Source organism: Petromyzon marinus, chromosome 7 (genome assembly GCF_048934315.1).
Source record: "Petromyzon marinus isolate PM22_M1 ecotype Great Lakes invasive population chromosome 7, UKy_Petmar_22M1.pri1.0, whole genome shotgun sequence".
In the NCBI taxonomy this organism is placed as follows: domain Eukaryota; kingdom Metazoa; phylum Chordata; class Hyperoartia; order Petromyzontiformes; family Petromyzontidae; genus Petromyzon; species Petromyzon marinus.
In genome coordinates this window covers 16241974-16256815 of record NC_133673.1, presented here as the reverse complement: position 1 = coordinate 16256815, position 14842 = coordinate 16241974, and the positions used below count along the sequence as shown (strand labels likewise).

The following is a 14842-nucleotide window of genomic DNA, read 5'->3' as shown; positions in this document are numbered from 1 at the left end:
CAATGCCGATGATGAAGTGGAGGGAGGTGGGGAGGGATCTTCATTATGCTACTGTTCACAATAGGGAAACCCCGAGGCCAGACATCAAAGAAGCGGGCCCATTCGTTGCAACAAACTTCACCGGGGGGCAGAGTTAGCAACAACGTAGCCTGAAACAAAATCATCGTGCACTCCGAGCCACACGACGCCTTTCAACGACGCGAAGCGAGCGACGTCAACGACGACCCCGACGCACCTGGTGGAGTAGCCCCGTGGCCGGGTGCGCCGCATAGGCGGTGGCGGGGTGCGGGTGCCCGTGGTGGTGGTGGTGGTGCGCGTGCGGGTGGGCGTGCGGGTGCGTCCCTCCCAGGTGCGCCGCCGCCATCACCCCGCCGGGCGACCCCAGCGCCGCCGCCGCGGCAGCGGCCGCCGCCGTGTAGGTGTAGAGGTGGTGGGGCTGGCTCACGGCCGCCGCCAGGTGGGCCGGCAGGCCGCCGGCGCCCCCGGGGCCCTGCGGCGTGCTCGGGCCGTGGCTCCCGAAGTGGTAGGGGGCGGCGGCGGAGGTGGGCGGAGGAGCGGGGCCGGCGGCGATGGGCGGAGGGACGGGCGGTTGCGCCATGGTGGGCGCGACGAAGGCCTGTTGCCGGCGGTGCGCGTGAGCGCCGACGCCCGGCCGCTGATCCTGCATCAGCGTGGCCTGCGTCGTCGTTTTGTTATCGACGAGGAGAAGAAAAAAAATGAGAATCCCTTCTTCAAGACTGTCAACGCGATCGCTCATTTGGGTCACGAGCAGCCAGCGGCGCTCATCTCTGTCCCACGGCGCTTTGGAGGCAAGGGTTGGTGGACCCCGTCAACGTTTGCGAGACTCTCAAACTGTCTGGGCTGCGACGGCAGCGCATCAAACAGCCTCGCGACTCAGCGAGGCATTCCTGGATACTTTAGTGACATTATACAGAAAATGTCACACGTCTTATTGCCACTCGGTATAATGGAAGTGTTGCATTCACATCTCCCGTAGGTATCAAAAAGTACAAGCACATTTCCAACTGTGTACCTACTGCTACTCTGTCTATGTACACTAACATGAAACTACAAGGTATATGATACATCTAACGTCAAACGCGACATGTTGCGTCTTCTTGGTCGACCGCCCCGCGCCAGTTTACGGAAATTCCACATTCCTATGATAGGGACCAGTCCATTCATAGGATAGCAACTTGAGTCCTAAAGCGAGGGGGTTAAAGTGAGCCGACTCTCTCACCTGGCTCAGATTGAGCGGCTGCTGCTGCTGGAAGGGGTTTCCACGCGTCTGCACCCGGCCCGAGGAGATGCCAATCCCTTTCACCTTGCCGTGGTGGACCGCGACACCTGGGTGAGCGAGGAGGCACACAGAAACAAATACCAGCCGTCTTGGAGGAACCTCAAGAGAGTCGCAGAAATTCACCACTGCACCGCCCCCCCCCCCCTTCCCTTGTTGCGAAGGTGCGATGAATCGCCCCAATTCACTGTCAAGACGCAATTAAAGAATCGGTTGTCTGTTTTGTCTCGTTGGTACAGTCGCTACTTGCACGAGGCTACATAATGGGCGAGTGATATCCGAACCAACCCTGCTCTCCGCGCCCCCCTCCCCTATTACCAATCCTTTATGAGCTAGTGTGGGGAATGTGGCCCATCAACTCCCTTGGCTGGGGGCGGCTTCATCCAGCAGCGGATTGACAAAAGGCAATCTACCAACAGGACCTGTTACACCTCGTTGGTTCTACACAATATAATCATCATCATCAACATCATCTGCCATGATCAATTCATTGTTGGATGAAATCCTTCCCAAGCTGTTACCATCTCTTAGGATCCTATGATGCAACTATCCGTCTGGCTCCTTGCGCACACGAGCCGATTTCATTGCTCCATCTCCGCAGTGGTACCCCCTCACAGGCATGTTCTCTACATTGGCTATCACTCCCTTGTAAGTCTCAAGCACCGGTCTTCATCCCTTCCAGCAAGAACTCCAGCCAAAGCCCACTTATACTTTCGTTACCAAGTCATATAAATTACACAAATCGAAAAGACTCAATTACTATAACCACAATTCACTGCACACATTATACGTATAAGAGATTCTAATTCATAAAGTGACATCACGTAACGACCTCTATTCAGAAAGCAAACTAATTATTTTGTAATACTGCTGCGTTAGCACAGGTGCACAAGCACAAATAACAAAAAGTCACGCTCGTCAATAACACAGCCATAAAATATAAATATATAAAGATGGAATAGGCTTTTGAGAACCAGGTGAGAGCTAACTTGGGACAGAAAGTGCTTTTTTTGCACGGGAGACCTTGGGTTGAAACACAAGGAGGCAAATTCCACAATAGTTTTAATTAGTTTTGAGAGTTAATGTTCACCCAGCTCTCGGCACAAACAGCCACGAGGACTGCAATCTACCAACAGGACAATCAACGAGCCCCTGGCAGGGTGCTTGCCGGGGGTAAGGAAGCATCTGGGCCGGAGCACAGAGCTCCCCCCACCCCCTCCGCCACCCCCCTCCATCCCCGATTGATTTCGCCACTCCGGGCAACATCACAGGGGGCATGAGCACAGTGGGCGAGGAATAAACTTGTTTTAAAGTTGCTAAATAAAGCGACAAATGCCCAGAATTAGACGTGACTTCTGCGAGCGTCATCAAAACAACATCCGGCTTTAGACGAGTTACAGGTCCAGTGTCGGAATTTCCCTACGCAACGGATGAATCGGTTTCGCTTGGCTACGCACATCCCGCGTCGTCACCTTGATTAACTGGACATCTGTGAAAAAGAGCTTCATAGCTCATCGGATTCCTCCAGTCTAAATAAAGATCCTGATTAACTGTCGTGGTACAGACTTCACGAGGCATTGTGACCAGCAGACAATATGGAGCAGGCCAGCTGGACCAGCCATGTATAGAACCGACGACCTTTGACCCAAGTAAAAATAATAGGATCAGTGAGGTATGACTGCAACATATAATTTGTGGATGTTGGATATATTAATCATATTTGCAATAATGCTAAAAGCCCTGGCAGAGACGCGAGTTGCGTGGTGTTTCCTCTAGACGCGATAAATAAAAAGGCTACGCAGATTCCTCTAGGTTCTCGGAATTACAGAAAACGTTTCTCAGCCTTGATGCTGACCTGTGATTGTAGCACTTATCTTGCGGAGACCCACCCAAGGTAAACAACACAAGCTGGAATTATAAAGCGAGCGCCTACCAAGATGCTTTCCTAAGGGGAACCGAGAGGTCTTGGGAAAAATAATGTTTTAAAATGTTATTTAAGGGATGCAGCGGACATTGGTAGGGTTGTACAGGGCAGATGATGGTGCTAGTTTTATGCTCGTTTGGCCATGCATTACGCACGTAACAACGCATCTCTTTGTTGATTGAAATAAATTCTACCGCTCATGACACATGCATCGAACCGTGCGCCTGTGACAAGGAACGATTTACGACTTATGCAAATTGCATGCACAATGCAACACAGTTGGCAAAACTCTGCAGACGAGCCAGAACTGACAGGAAACAATACAAAATAGACGGCAAAAAAAAAGACAAACTTATTTTGGAATCCGGTTGTGACCCTGTACAAATGAGACGGGACCGATGCGGGAAGTCAACCGAGGCGGCCAACGCGAGATGAGAAAACCAATGGCCTCTCGAGCCCGCCTCGTGACAATCCGCCGATTCACCACCGAGAAGACGACCGCCGATCGTTTGCGACGCCCCTGCAACGCACCGCCGGCGCGGTCTCGTCAACGCCGAAACGCAGAACCGCGTCGGGAAAACAGCAGGGAAGGGGAGGGGTTTCGGGGGGGGGGACGCACCGTTAGCGGCGAGCAGAGAGCCGCCGTCGGCCTCCGATGCCTGCGTCTTGAGAGGCGGCACGATGATGGTGCGCGAGTTTGCGCGGTGCAGCGACGACGACGATGACGACGACGACGGGAGGAGCGACGACGACGAAGAGGATGACGACGCCGACGCCGCCAGGGCGGCCGCCGCCGCCGCCGAGGAAGGGGCGGCGCCGGTGCCGCCGGGCAGCGCGAGGTGCTGGCCGGCGGCGACGGCGCCCGACAGCGCCGCGACGGTGGGGCGCCCGCCCAGCGGCAGGGGGCTGGTGGTGCGGGACGAGTCCGAGTCTGGCGAGTCGTGCACCGTCACGCAGCTCACCACGTTCTCGCGCTGCTTGGACAGAAGGCTGCATGGGGAACGCGACGCACGCACGTCAATTGGGAACGCGACGCAGCAGCAGCGGCAGCAGCCACCAATCGCCAGATATCGGGTTTGAAAACTAGGTTCCAAAGATCCGTGATTTGGCTCGGTTTCTCAAGCACAGCGAGCCGATTGGTCTCAGTCCAATCGCCAATGACTGCAAAATTGGCAAATGTCCAGCGCTGATATTTAAAAAAAATATCCATCATACGGTGCAACGATCTCACTGTAGAGGCCAAGAGCGGGAGTGTTCAGAATACCTGTGAGAAGGTGGGTGACGATGTGGGCGAGAGAGAGGGTGTGTCAGGAGGTGGGTGACGATGTGGGCGAGAGAGAGGGTGTGTCAGGAGGTGGGTGACGATGTGGGCGAGAGAGAGGGTATGTCAGGAGGTGCGTACCTCGTGGAAGGGTTGGCCCCGTTCCCTGCTCCAGCGCCGCTGCCCCTCTTCACGGTCTTCTCGTCCTCCTCGTCGTCCGTGTCGCTGCTGATGGTGATGACGCTGATGGCCGGGCTCGGCGTATCGCGGATCACAATCGGCTGCCTCGGCTGCCTCGGGTAGCTGGCACCGCCGCCGCCCAGCCCGGCGTCGCCCAGCCCGGCGCCGCCGCCACCGGTCGCCCACACGCCGCCTCCTCCTCCGCCCGCCGGGGAAGCCATCGCGGCACCGACCCCGCCGGCGCCCAGGGTCCCCGCGCTTACGCCGTGCCCGAACAACGGGCCGTCGCCAATCATCGCCGCCGCGGCCGCCGCGGCCGCCGCATTGGAGGCCGCGGCGCTCACAGCGGCGCTGTGCGCGGCCGCGGCCGCGCTGGCGGTGGTAGCGGTGGTGTAGTAGCGCGAGCCGGAGCTCTCCTTAGCTCGCTTGGATCGCAGCGGAGACTGCAGGCTCATGGGCTGCGACAGACTCATCTCGTAGTGTGACCTGCGGGAGAAGCAAAGCGATGCGCGATGACGCGCCGCTGCCCTTCGTCCCACCGCCCGCGCGGCACGCGGCCGAGCGACAAGCCCGGCAATCAGAGTTCGATTCCCGGCAACGGCTCATGTCAGCGGAGACTGCATCGGACACAATTACCGTGGTCGACACGAGCACGAGCCGTACTGGCCGGCGATGGAAGTATGCTTAAACACACCGCACGACCGACATGGCGGTCTACTGACAACAAGATGTAGAGGGGGGGGGGGCTTCCAAAACTCGAGTGTTCATTGTCGCACCTCGCGTGACGTTTCCCCACTTGCAAAACAAAATACCAATTGTGGATCGCACGGATGTACTGAGTTGCATATTTGACCTAACGTAATTCACGAGCCCGAATAAGCGAGTCTCAACATTCACCCAGCAATGGGTCGACAAGAGAGGCAGCAAGGATATAAAAATAAGAGGAAAGAATTACCTAAGAGGTGCGGGCCAAACGTCACCCCGCGCCCACCTGGCAGACGATGCGTGCATCAGCTGCCGGTTCTTCTTGGCACTGGCGGACGAAGACACGGCCGACGCGGCCGACGACGAGATGGGCTGCTGGCGCATGACGTGCGCAACCCCCACGCTCAGAGGCTGCCCGCCGGGCAGCGCCATGTGTCCCGAGAGCAGGGGCTGCTGCACCAGCGCGTTGTAGTGCGGTCCGTGCGCGTGGGCGCTCCTACGGTGGCGGCGGAAGTGGAAGGGGTGGTGACTGTTAGAAAGCGGTGGACTACGTGGTTCAGAGCGATATTTAACACGTAGGCTTTCGCGACCAATATCATCTATAAGAGGTTTTTTTTTGCGATCTAATGCAACAAAAAACCCTCTCTTAGAGAGCGATATTGTTTAATTCGTTATTTGGTGATGATCCAGCTGCTGCTGCGTTGACAGTGGCGGACGAGCACAAACAACAACCAAAAAACTCAACACGTTCATCAATAACACCGCGGCCTTAAAAGGAAAAAACATATATAACAGGTGCCGTTTTGGGCAATGGCCCTTCTTTGTAGCACGCGAGTTCAAACGTTCACACTTTATTACGTTGTGCCAACATAACCAGCATGTGCCAGCATTTGTGATGGCCAAGACCACCAGAGTACTCGCACTCATTCGCTGGAGAAGTTTAAACTTGATTTTCTTTGAGAATTTTCCAGGCGCCTGGAAGTGGTCACGGCAGGAACTTCACCGACCCACAGCGGGAATTCATCCAGAGTCAAGATTCCTGCTATTTACCTTCGTGGTTTTAAATGTTTACAAAACAAACAAGAGATCCTGGCTCCGTGTCACATCGAAAGGGGGCACCTGCTGCACGGCACGCACACAACCACTCTTTCACAGCCGATTCAATGTTTGTTTTAAAAGTTATCGCCGAGCTTCTGTTGATATTGATCGCAGACTCACAATGCCTTTATTGTTACCAACGTTACGTAACGTGCACCTTTTCACTGCTGCTGTAATGTTACCCTGTTCGTGACGCGCTTGCGAGGCTTATTATAATTTGACGGTGGTGATGGAAATTTATAGTGGTTCTTGGTGGTTGCAATGCCAATGGTAAGGATGGCTACTCATAGTGTTGGTAGCGACAATGGTGATGATTGGTAGTGGTGTTGGTAGTGATTAGTAATTTCTTAATAGTGATTTGTACTGATTGGCAAGTAGTAATGGTAATGATGATTATGATTACTGCATCAATAGTTCAAAGACAATCATTGGTCGTAATGTTTATAGTAACAATGACAATCATTGTTAGAGGTATTGGTAGTAGCAATGATTATCACGACAATCACCTATTTTAATACTTTTCTCGACAGCGTCCCCCATGGAGATGGAGCATTTAAACCAGTTCATGTGCAGGTGCTGGATGAATTGCTGCATCGCAGGATTGTGGATCGATGATGGTTCACGATGATGACGACGTCTACAGCGGCACAACGCAACATCCCCTGGGCCTAACTCTGTCGTTCGATTTCAGACGCCCCACCCCCCCCCCCTCGTGCGCTCACTCACCTCCAGTCGGGGATGCCCTGCGTGCCGCCCATGCCGTCCGGCAGCCCCGGGTGCTGCACGGGCGCGTGGGCGGGCACCGTCGGGATCTGCTGCCAGGTCGGGAGTAGGATCTGTTGGGTGGCGGGGGCCCAGCCCTGAGCGTGACACGGCGAGCACACACGCAGACATGAGGCGGGGGACGAGGACAGCGGGGTGCTTCTCAATTCGTAACGGTGGCTGCGAAAGGAGCTTTGGGAACAACGCGGCCGGAACGCGGGGATCGTTGAGGCCGTGATTTATGAGCGTGGCGCGCGGCGTTTCAACGGCGGTCGTTCGATCGGTGCGCGAGCGGACAAGGGCCGCACGCCCCCTCCGCCCGCCAACCTCCAACCTCCCTCACCTGTGCGAGCACCCCGGGCTGCAGCTGGAGCTGCTGAGCGGTGGCGGGCGCTTGCGTGACGAGCGGCACGGCGTTCTCCACGCGCACGGAGTAGCCCGCGTGCTTGGGCGGCGAGGCCTGTAGGCCTGCAGGCCAAGCGAGGGGGTCACGGAAACGTAAAATCAGCGACCGGCGGTGGCGGTGGAGGTCAAATTTACGGCGGGGCGGCTTTCGGGAGCAGCCCGCTGAAATCTCTGACACGCGGGTAAAGCAAGAGAAACGAACTCAAGCGAGAAGCGGCGCGCGGGTGCGATCGTGTGCGCGTGCGTGCGTGCTTGCGTACGTGCGTGAGTTTGCCAGTCACCCTGGAAGGTGGGCGGACAGACGATGAGTGCCTGCTGGTAGGGGTCGTGTCGTGCAAACGGCCCGGCCGCCGTGGCACCCGGCGCCGGCAGCGCCATCCCGCGCTGCGCCAACGCCGCCACCTGCCCTCCCGCAGCTGAGGCCTGCGAGCCGAGACGGTGGAGGGCGGGGGGGGTGGGGGGGACAGGGGAGATGGGGGATGGTGGGGAAGCAGGTGTTTTGTGAGTGAGCCATTTTTCCTACTGCATGATTTATTAGTGAAGCTCGGGTGACAGAGCTGCTTATTGCCTTAAACAAGTAATTATCTTATTCTTAGTTTTTTCGGTAAAGTCACGTTGTTTCTCTTCAACGTGACTTTACCGAAAAAACTAAGAATATGAATTACTGCAGTCACGAAAGCTTTAAATCAAAATTTAAGTAATTATCTGTTCGTGTGAAATATGTCGCCAGTCCCGATAACTTCATTGTGAGAAACAGAGGGATGTGTGTGTTGGGTGCACGTTTTATTTGTGCGTGTGTGCGCATTGGGTGTACGTGTGTGATGTGGGGAAGAGGAGCGTAGTTGTTGCTGCACGCACTGTGCAAATAACTCTGTGTTTCGGGGTTGATTTCTGGCAGCGGACCATGTCAGTGGCAAGTGGTAGATGAACATGTACTGGGCATCCTTTAAGTTGACTGAGCCTTAAATGAGGGCTATGGTAAGACAGCTCAGATGCGGTGGGGTGCCATGCCTAGCGTAACAAATGTTTGCTTACAGCAATTGTCCCAACAGTCTGTTAGCATACAGGTGGCTCTTTGCCCGAACGGTATCTCTGAAGGAGAGTTCGCAGTGGCATTCTGCGGTGCGCTTTGCCGCGCGGCACTGCATTTTGTCCAGCACGACGTTCGACACACGGTGGCGAGATGTTAACTACCATCCCTGGTATACAGAAGGCTGTGGGTTCGATCCCGCTGCCTGTATATTTGGAGTTTGCATGTCTCTCTCTCTGCCCGTGGTCGCATGGATTTTTCTCCGGGTCCTCCGGTTTTCCCCTCCACGTTTAGAATCAACATTCATTTTGAGTATTTCGCTGCTATTAATTTCCACATAAGCCACTTCGTTGAGCTATCAGTTGTGGCCAAGTCACTTCTGAAAAAGAGCTACGTAGCTCATTGGGGCCTTACCTGGTAAAATTAAAAATAGTTCATAGTTTAGTTTTAGACATGGGAATTCCCGTCGTTATCGAGGGTTACGGCGGGCGCTATCACAAACAGCTCAACGCTCGGCACTAACGAGGTGCCGGCACGGACCGACCTGTGCGTGCGAGCTGAGGTGGCTGTTGAAGGTCATGGTGAGGTTGTTGGAAGTGCTCGGCGCCACGTGCGCCATGAAGGGCGTCTTGCTCTGGTTCAGCCGCTCGTACATCCCCACTCGCCTGCGGCATACCTCCATGTTCTGGAAGCACGCCTTGACGCTGCACGATGCGCGGGGGTTGGAGGGGGGCGCAGAAGGAACTGTTGAAGGTGAGGCCCCGCGGGCGCATGCTCTCGCCACTGCAGGTGGAAGGGCCTCCCTGCTGCTGCTGCAAACTCCCCCGAGAGGGAGATTCCCCCCCCGCCCTCCCCCCCACCAAGAGGCTAAGTGGCCTATTTGTCCAAGACGTCTTGGAAGTGTCACGAGTGCCCACGGTTTACCCCAACACGTGCGACCCGCCGATCGATGAACTGTGGCGTAGCCGTTTATACTGCTTGGTGGACAGAGGTGGGGCTGGGATTTAGGACACGTGCCCGACACTGGGAGATCAAACTGGAGACCTCTGAAACGCAACTCGGCCTCTCTGCTTTTTTGTGCATAGTTTGTTGTCCTTCCCCGCACCTCCGATTAACACCGTTGGCTACTTACGGTGCGAAATAAGTCCAACGTGCATGCATGCTCCGTGAAGAGGGGAAATTGCCCGAAACATTGCCTATTCTAAGTATTTTTTTTAACAGAATAGTGGAAAATATGTTAAGTTTTGTTATGGATTGCGGGTCCAGTGTGCTAACCATTAAACCAAGGAAACACCCCATGAATTGGGGGGGCAGCTGGCTCCACAAGTGCTGGCCTTACTTTACCACTGGTTCCATACCTCTAAGTCAGTGGCGAGTAAAACTGTCTCCTTCCTGACAGCCAAGTAGAATTATTCAGTACCTTTGGAGGGCACCCGCGCATGAGCACACACAGGGCCTCTTGCAGCGACAGAAGTGACCAACATTAGAAAGGCAGTGTTGTTGACAGGTCGTACAAAAATTCCCCCCCCGAGTACTTTACTAGTGCTGCCCGCGGCGACGCACAAATATAATTTGCGGCCTTTTTCTAAGCGGTAGGCTTCACGCGGCCACAGGCCGTGTGAAGCGAAGTCGTGGGCTGTGCCTGGCTCATGGTTTAGGGTCTTTTCACGGCTGCTTGAGCAGCAGGGCATGTGAGAGACTGCCTCCTCCCCGCAAGGTGGACAAAGGTCATATTGACGGCCTAGGCAGCAGTTCTATAAAAAAATATGCTTCCGCAGGCTGCTCTCCAACAATCGGGAGGTTGCGAGCGTTTCAAACGGACGCTTCATCTCACGACACGACGGCGATAACAATCTATGAATCAGGAAGTTAGAAAAACATAAGTAAACTAAAAGTTATCGGCTGCGTCGCCGCTGCGCTCACTGGTTGCTGTGCGGGTAGTCGAGTAGGTGCTGCATGGTGACGAACGGGTGGCCCAGAGTGTCGAGCGGGGTGGTGCGCTTCTCGGCGTCGATAGTGAGCATGCGCTTGAGCAGGTCGATGAACTCCCGCCGGTCGGCCTTCTCCGCCAGCATGTCGCTGCTCTCCAGCTCGGAAGCCACGTTCACCTGCAGCAATGAGGACAAATGTGACGCCCGGCGCACAGCGCAAAAAACTTGCACGTGAACGCAGCTGGCCAAACGCCCTCTATAGCAGGGCTCTCCAGAGCTCCCTCGAGGGAGGCAAGGCTGCACCTTTGGTTACTGCAGGAGGATGATGCTCCACAAACCATTGCAAAAAGCAGTTGGATCGTATTCTTGGTTAGCCTCCACATTTTTCATAATTTTGTTCAAAATGATTTTATTGAGCAATTTATAAATGTGCGACAAGAGGCAAAGAGGCGTGCATCCAGCAGTGGACTGATCACAAGTCATCATAGTGACGAGGATGATGAGTGATTGGTTGCTGTCATATGTATTCTATGCATTGAATATTGCACGTCAGTCCGTCGAGCCACTGTAAATCTCTAGGAATTGAGATAATGCTTGACGGGCGAAAGGCTCCGCATAAAAATAAAACTTACGATGGCGTAAAACAATTGAATTCTGCATTTCAATGCAAAAGACTGCGAATACGATTCAAGCATTCATGTAAATGTGAACACGGCTGAATAATTCCATGCCATGGCTCTCGTGCATTCGTATTTTTTCAAGACTGATAAACTGATAGACGGAGATTCATGTACTTGATGGACGCAAGCTCCGCCAGGGTTGTATGAATACAGATCGGATTTATGAGCTACGATTGCTCGCTTTGATTGACAAACACGCCGCGGCAATCCAAGCCAAGACCGGGTGCTTATTACAAAAGAGAAGTGTCAGGGCCAATCAAACGCACGCCCCCATAACGCCGCTCCACGGAGGAAAACGACGGCACCACATGACGACGGATTTGGCTACAGCTCCCCGCTGCTAAAAGAATCCCTTCAACACGACAGATGACGACAGCCCTTCGCACAGACGTTTGTTTGGATCGGACCACACCCAGCGCAGGACACGAGCTCCGGCGCAGTTACACGCGCAACGAACGCACAGCCACCGCGTCTCACACGCCCGATGCCCACCACCCCCGCGCCCCCCCCCCCCCCCTTCATGGCTTCCTGTTCTTACCCAGAGGGGACACCTAACGTAGCTGACACCTAACCTGGTGTAATCGTGGATGACGAATCCAGAGTTGAAGAGTAAATAAGGACTGAGTTTGAGGATGCGCCTGATAGAGACGGCACTGGGGCCTGGGGGGCAATAGAGGAGAGAGTTGACAGCCGAGGTGGCAGTGGCACCCACATGACCAACGCAGTTCAGGGATAGACGATGAAGTTGACGGGGTAATACGCAAGAGTGTACTTGTCCACGTTGGTCAGTGCAGGTTGGTGAAGGGTCACACCTGACATGGTGATGATACACGGATGGCTACTCACGTTCACATGCGCCCTGCCACTGGAGAGTTGCCAAAAAGACAAAGCCCCACCGTGTGTAGCCTATACAGGCCGTAGAAGGGCAAGTGCTGTTAGCGAGCGCCTATGAAGGCCGGAACGGCACACGAAAGGCTGGGTGGTCAACACCACACCCGGTTTACACACCGCACCAGGTATTTATTTGAGGCCGAGTCGCCCTAGGAGGAGGCCCAGGACCTGTTCAGATAATCATCACCGGTGTGGGCCATAAGCAGGAACCGAACTCGGGTCGCCGGGGATGTCGGACGGCACGCTAACCGCTATACACTCGCGCGCTCCCAGGATGGCAAGGCGCACACACAAGCAAGCCCAACCCCTCACCTGTGCCATATCATCCAGGCAGTTGAAGATGTACTTTCGAGCCTCCTTTGACTTGATCCCCGTCTCCGATTCGTGCTCCTCCGGCGTCTGCATGTATAAGTGTGCGTGAACGAGCACAGTCAAAAGGCAGCAAATGATGAGAAATGACTCAACGCTAGGGGTCAAGGTCGGGCATAAACCACGGGTCATTTTAGTGTGGGGGGGGGGGGTGAGACAATCTTGTGGCTCCCAAATGTTTAACGCGGTGTGAACTCAAACGCCGCCCCCTTGGTTGATGGCGGATCGCCGCTGGCGCGCGAACCTCGCAGGGTCGTTACCGTCACTGCGCTGTGCTCACCTCACGGTTTGACGCACATCAAAGTGAGACCGCTACCAAATAACAATAGGGCGCTCGTTCCCCAACCCCCCCCCATTTAAATAGACACAGGGACCGCACACTCTGCGCAAAGGATTTGCTCAGAGAGTCCAATAAGTCGCAAAGCAGTTGTGCGCCTCCCTTTGCACGTGGACAAAGGACAATGGGCACGCACAGAGGAAGCCGGGCTGGGGAAATTAAGCTCTTTATTGCGTTAACAGAAAAAAAAACTACAGCGCGGTGCAACGCTCGTATTGAAAACAACAAAAAAACGCGACAGAATGTGTCAGTCGGGCACGTGACAGGATTAACCGGTTGTACCCCTACGCAGACTATTTCATTGTTCGCATTTTTAACAACCGATTGTTTTGTTGTTGACACGAGGCTGAGGCTAACCGATACCGCACGCGTGACAAAGACAAGGAAATTGTACGCCTTGCTGGCAGTACATTATTATCTCGGCCGGCATACGCACGCCTCGCTCTCGCACAGACACACAAGACACCGTCCTGCTATCTCCGCTGCCGATTTACAATTAACCACAAACAGACAGGTGCCCCCCCCCCTTTTTTTACCCGTCAAAGGCCGGGGAGACTCATCCATTATTCCAAAGCGCGTCGTCCGATTAAACAGGAACGACCCGGCCGGCAAGTCGCCTTTACTGCCCAGAACCGGTCAGCGGCAACCTCCATCATCCCAGCGCCGTGGCGCCACAGCACCCCCCCCCCCCCCGCTTAATTGGCGAGGCAATTGCGCGGTGCTGCTGCTACTGCTGCTGGGAGCTGGTCGGCTCTCTCATCCACCGCTACCGCTCCCCCTCCCACTCCAACCCAGCTCGCGCCACCGCCCGCCGCCTGCCGTTCGCGAGCATTAACGAACGGATCGGTTACATTTAAGTGACCCTTTTTTTAGCAGTGGGGAAGGGACGGCCGCGCTCGCGTGTCCATTTTCAATGCGCGAGCGCCCAGCGCACGCAAGTAAAGCTGCGGTGGAGGCTGCTGCGGCAGCGGCGGCGGCATGGTTGTTTGGAGCCGAATGCCGTATACCGCGCGTGGCGGAAACACCTTTGCACGTTGCTCCTATGCAGCACTCTTGGTGCGGAGCAACGACCCAGGGCACCTTACTACAAAAACTCTTTTACAATATAAAACAAATTGTCGGCCAATCAATCCAGCTCACGGACGAGGTAACACAAATCCAGATGAGTATTAACATTTTGAAGATTCGACTCCTGCTGCATGCGATTTTGGGCCCCACGAGTTCCAAAGGCAGGAAGCATAAATTACAACTCACGGCCCTTCCACCCCCCCCCGCCCCGATGTTAAACGCCTACACTTACAGCCCTGGGTATTGATCCACTGCTGGATAGGGGGCTCCCCCTACACCGTCCGGGTAGCTTGCGGCGATTTTGTCCACGCATTACCAGGACCCTTTTAGCACCGTGATAAATCCGTAATGGACAACTATGGAGCCCGGTGCCTCGCCCTCGCCGTCAGCAGTGATTGGAGCGGTCACGCGGTCGATGAGTTTGCGAGCGACTCTTCCCGTCTCCGTGGACACTGATCTGACCAGGAAGGTGTAAGCTGCCGGTTACAGCATGCGAGGTGAGCGCACGTACACCCCAAGAGGCCTTTTGTCAATCCGCTGCTGGAAGAGAGCCTCGCCAACACTGCGCAAGTCACGTGGGTCATTCTGACCACACTTTGCCACGCTGGTCGGTGCAGTTGAGTTTATGTGATTTGTCACGCGGATGATTCCGTGTAGCCAGTCGCCCGGCTGTTTCACAAGGGAGAGCGTGGTGAAGGCAGGAGGCACAGAGACGTCAGAGTTTGATGGTTTGTGCTGCACTGACAATGTAGTCCCGTAGCAGCCGATAGCACCCTGTTTTGTATGCATGGTCGTGGCCGCCCATCCAAGGGCCATCCAGGCTCAACCCCGATTTAGCTTGCGAGCTCTGACGAGATCGGCGCATTCCGGGTGATTTGTTCGCAGGCGCCCGGTTATGTGCGAC

At 55.0% G+C, this 14842-nt stretch overlaps 1 protein-coding gene across 5 annotated transcripts in view; it reads right to left on the bottom strand.

The window, feature by feature from the left end:
- Window positions 1-14842, bottom strand: part of LOC116940081 (homeodomain-interacting protein kinase 2) — a 73349-nt gene that overhangs the window by 5515 nt on the left and 52992 nt on the right. For 3 of the 5 annotated variants that reach the window (XM_076065441.1, XM_032949394.2, XM_032949395.2), the window contains 11 exons: window positions 12477-12563; window positions 10586-10770; window positions 9207-9366; window positions 7893-8055; window positions 7571-7695; window positions 7192-7325; window positions 5618-5863; window positions 4624-5148; window positions 3841-4211; window positions 1241-1347; window positions 236-676 (listed from right to left, as the gene is read on the bottom strand). In XM_076065441.1, coding sequence (XP_075921556.1) covers window positions 236-676; window positions 1241-1347; window positions 3841-4211; window positions 4624-5148; window positions 5618-5863; window positions 7192-7325; window positions 7571-7695; window positions 7893-8055; window positions 9207-9366; window positions 10586-10770; window positions 12477-12563 — 2544 coding nt within the window. The remainder of the gene's footprint in view (window positions 1-235; window positions 677-1240; window positions 1348-3840; window positions 4212-4623; window positions 5149-5617; window positions 5864-7191; window positions 7326-7570; window positions 7696-7892; window positions 8056-9206; window positions 9367-10585; window positions 10771-12476; window positions 12564-14842) is intronic. The other 2 variants (XM_032949397.2, XM_032949396.2) reach the window with 2 other exon arrangements.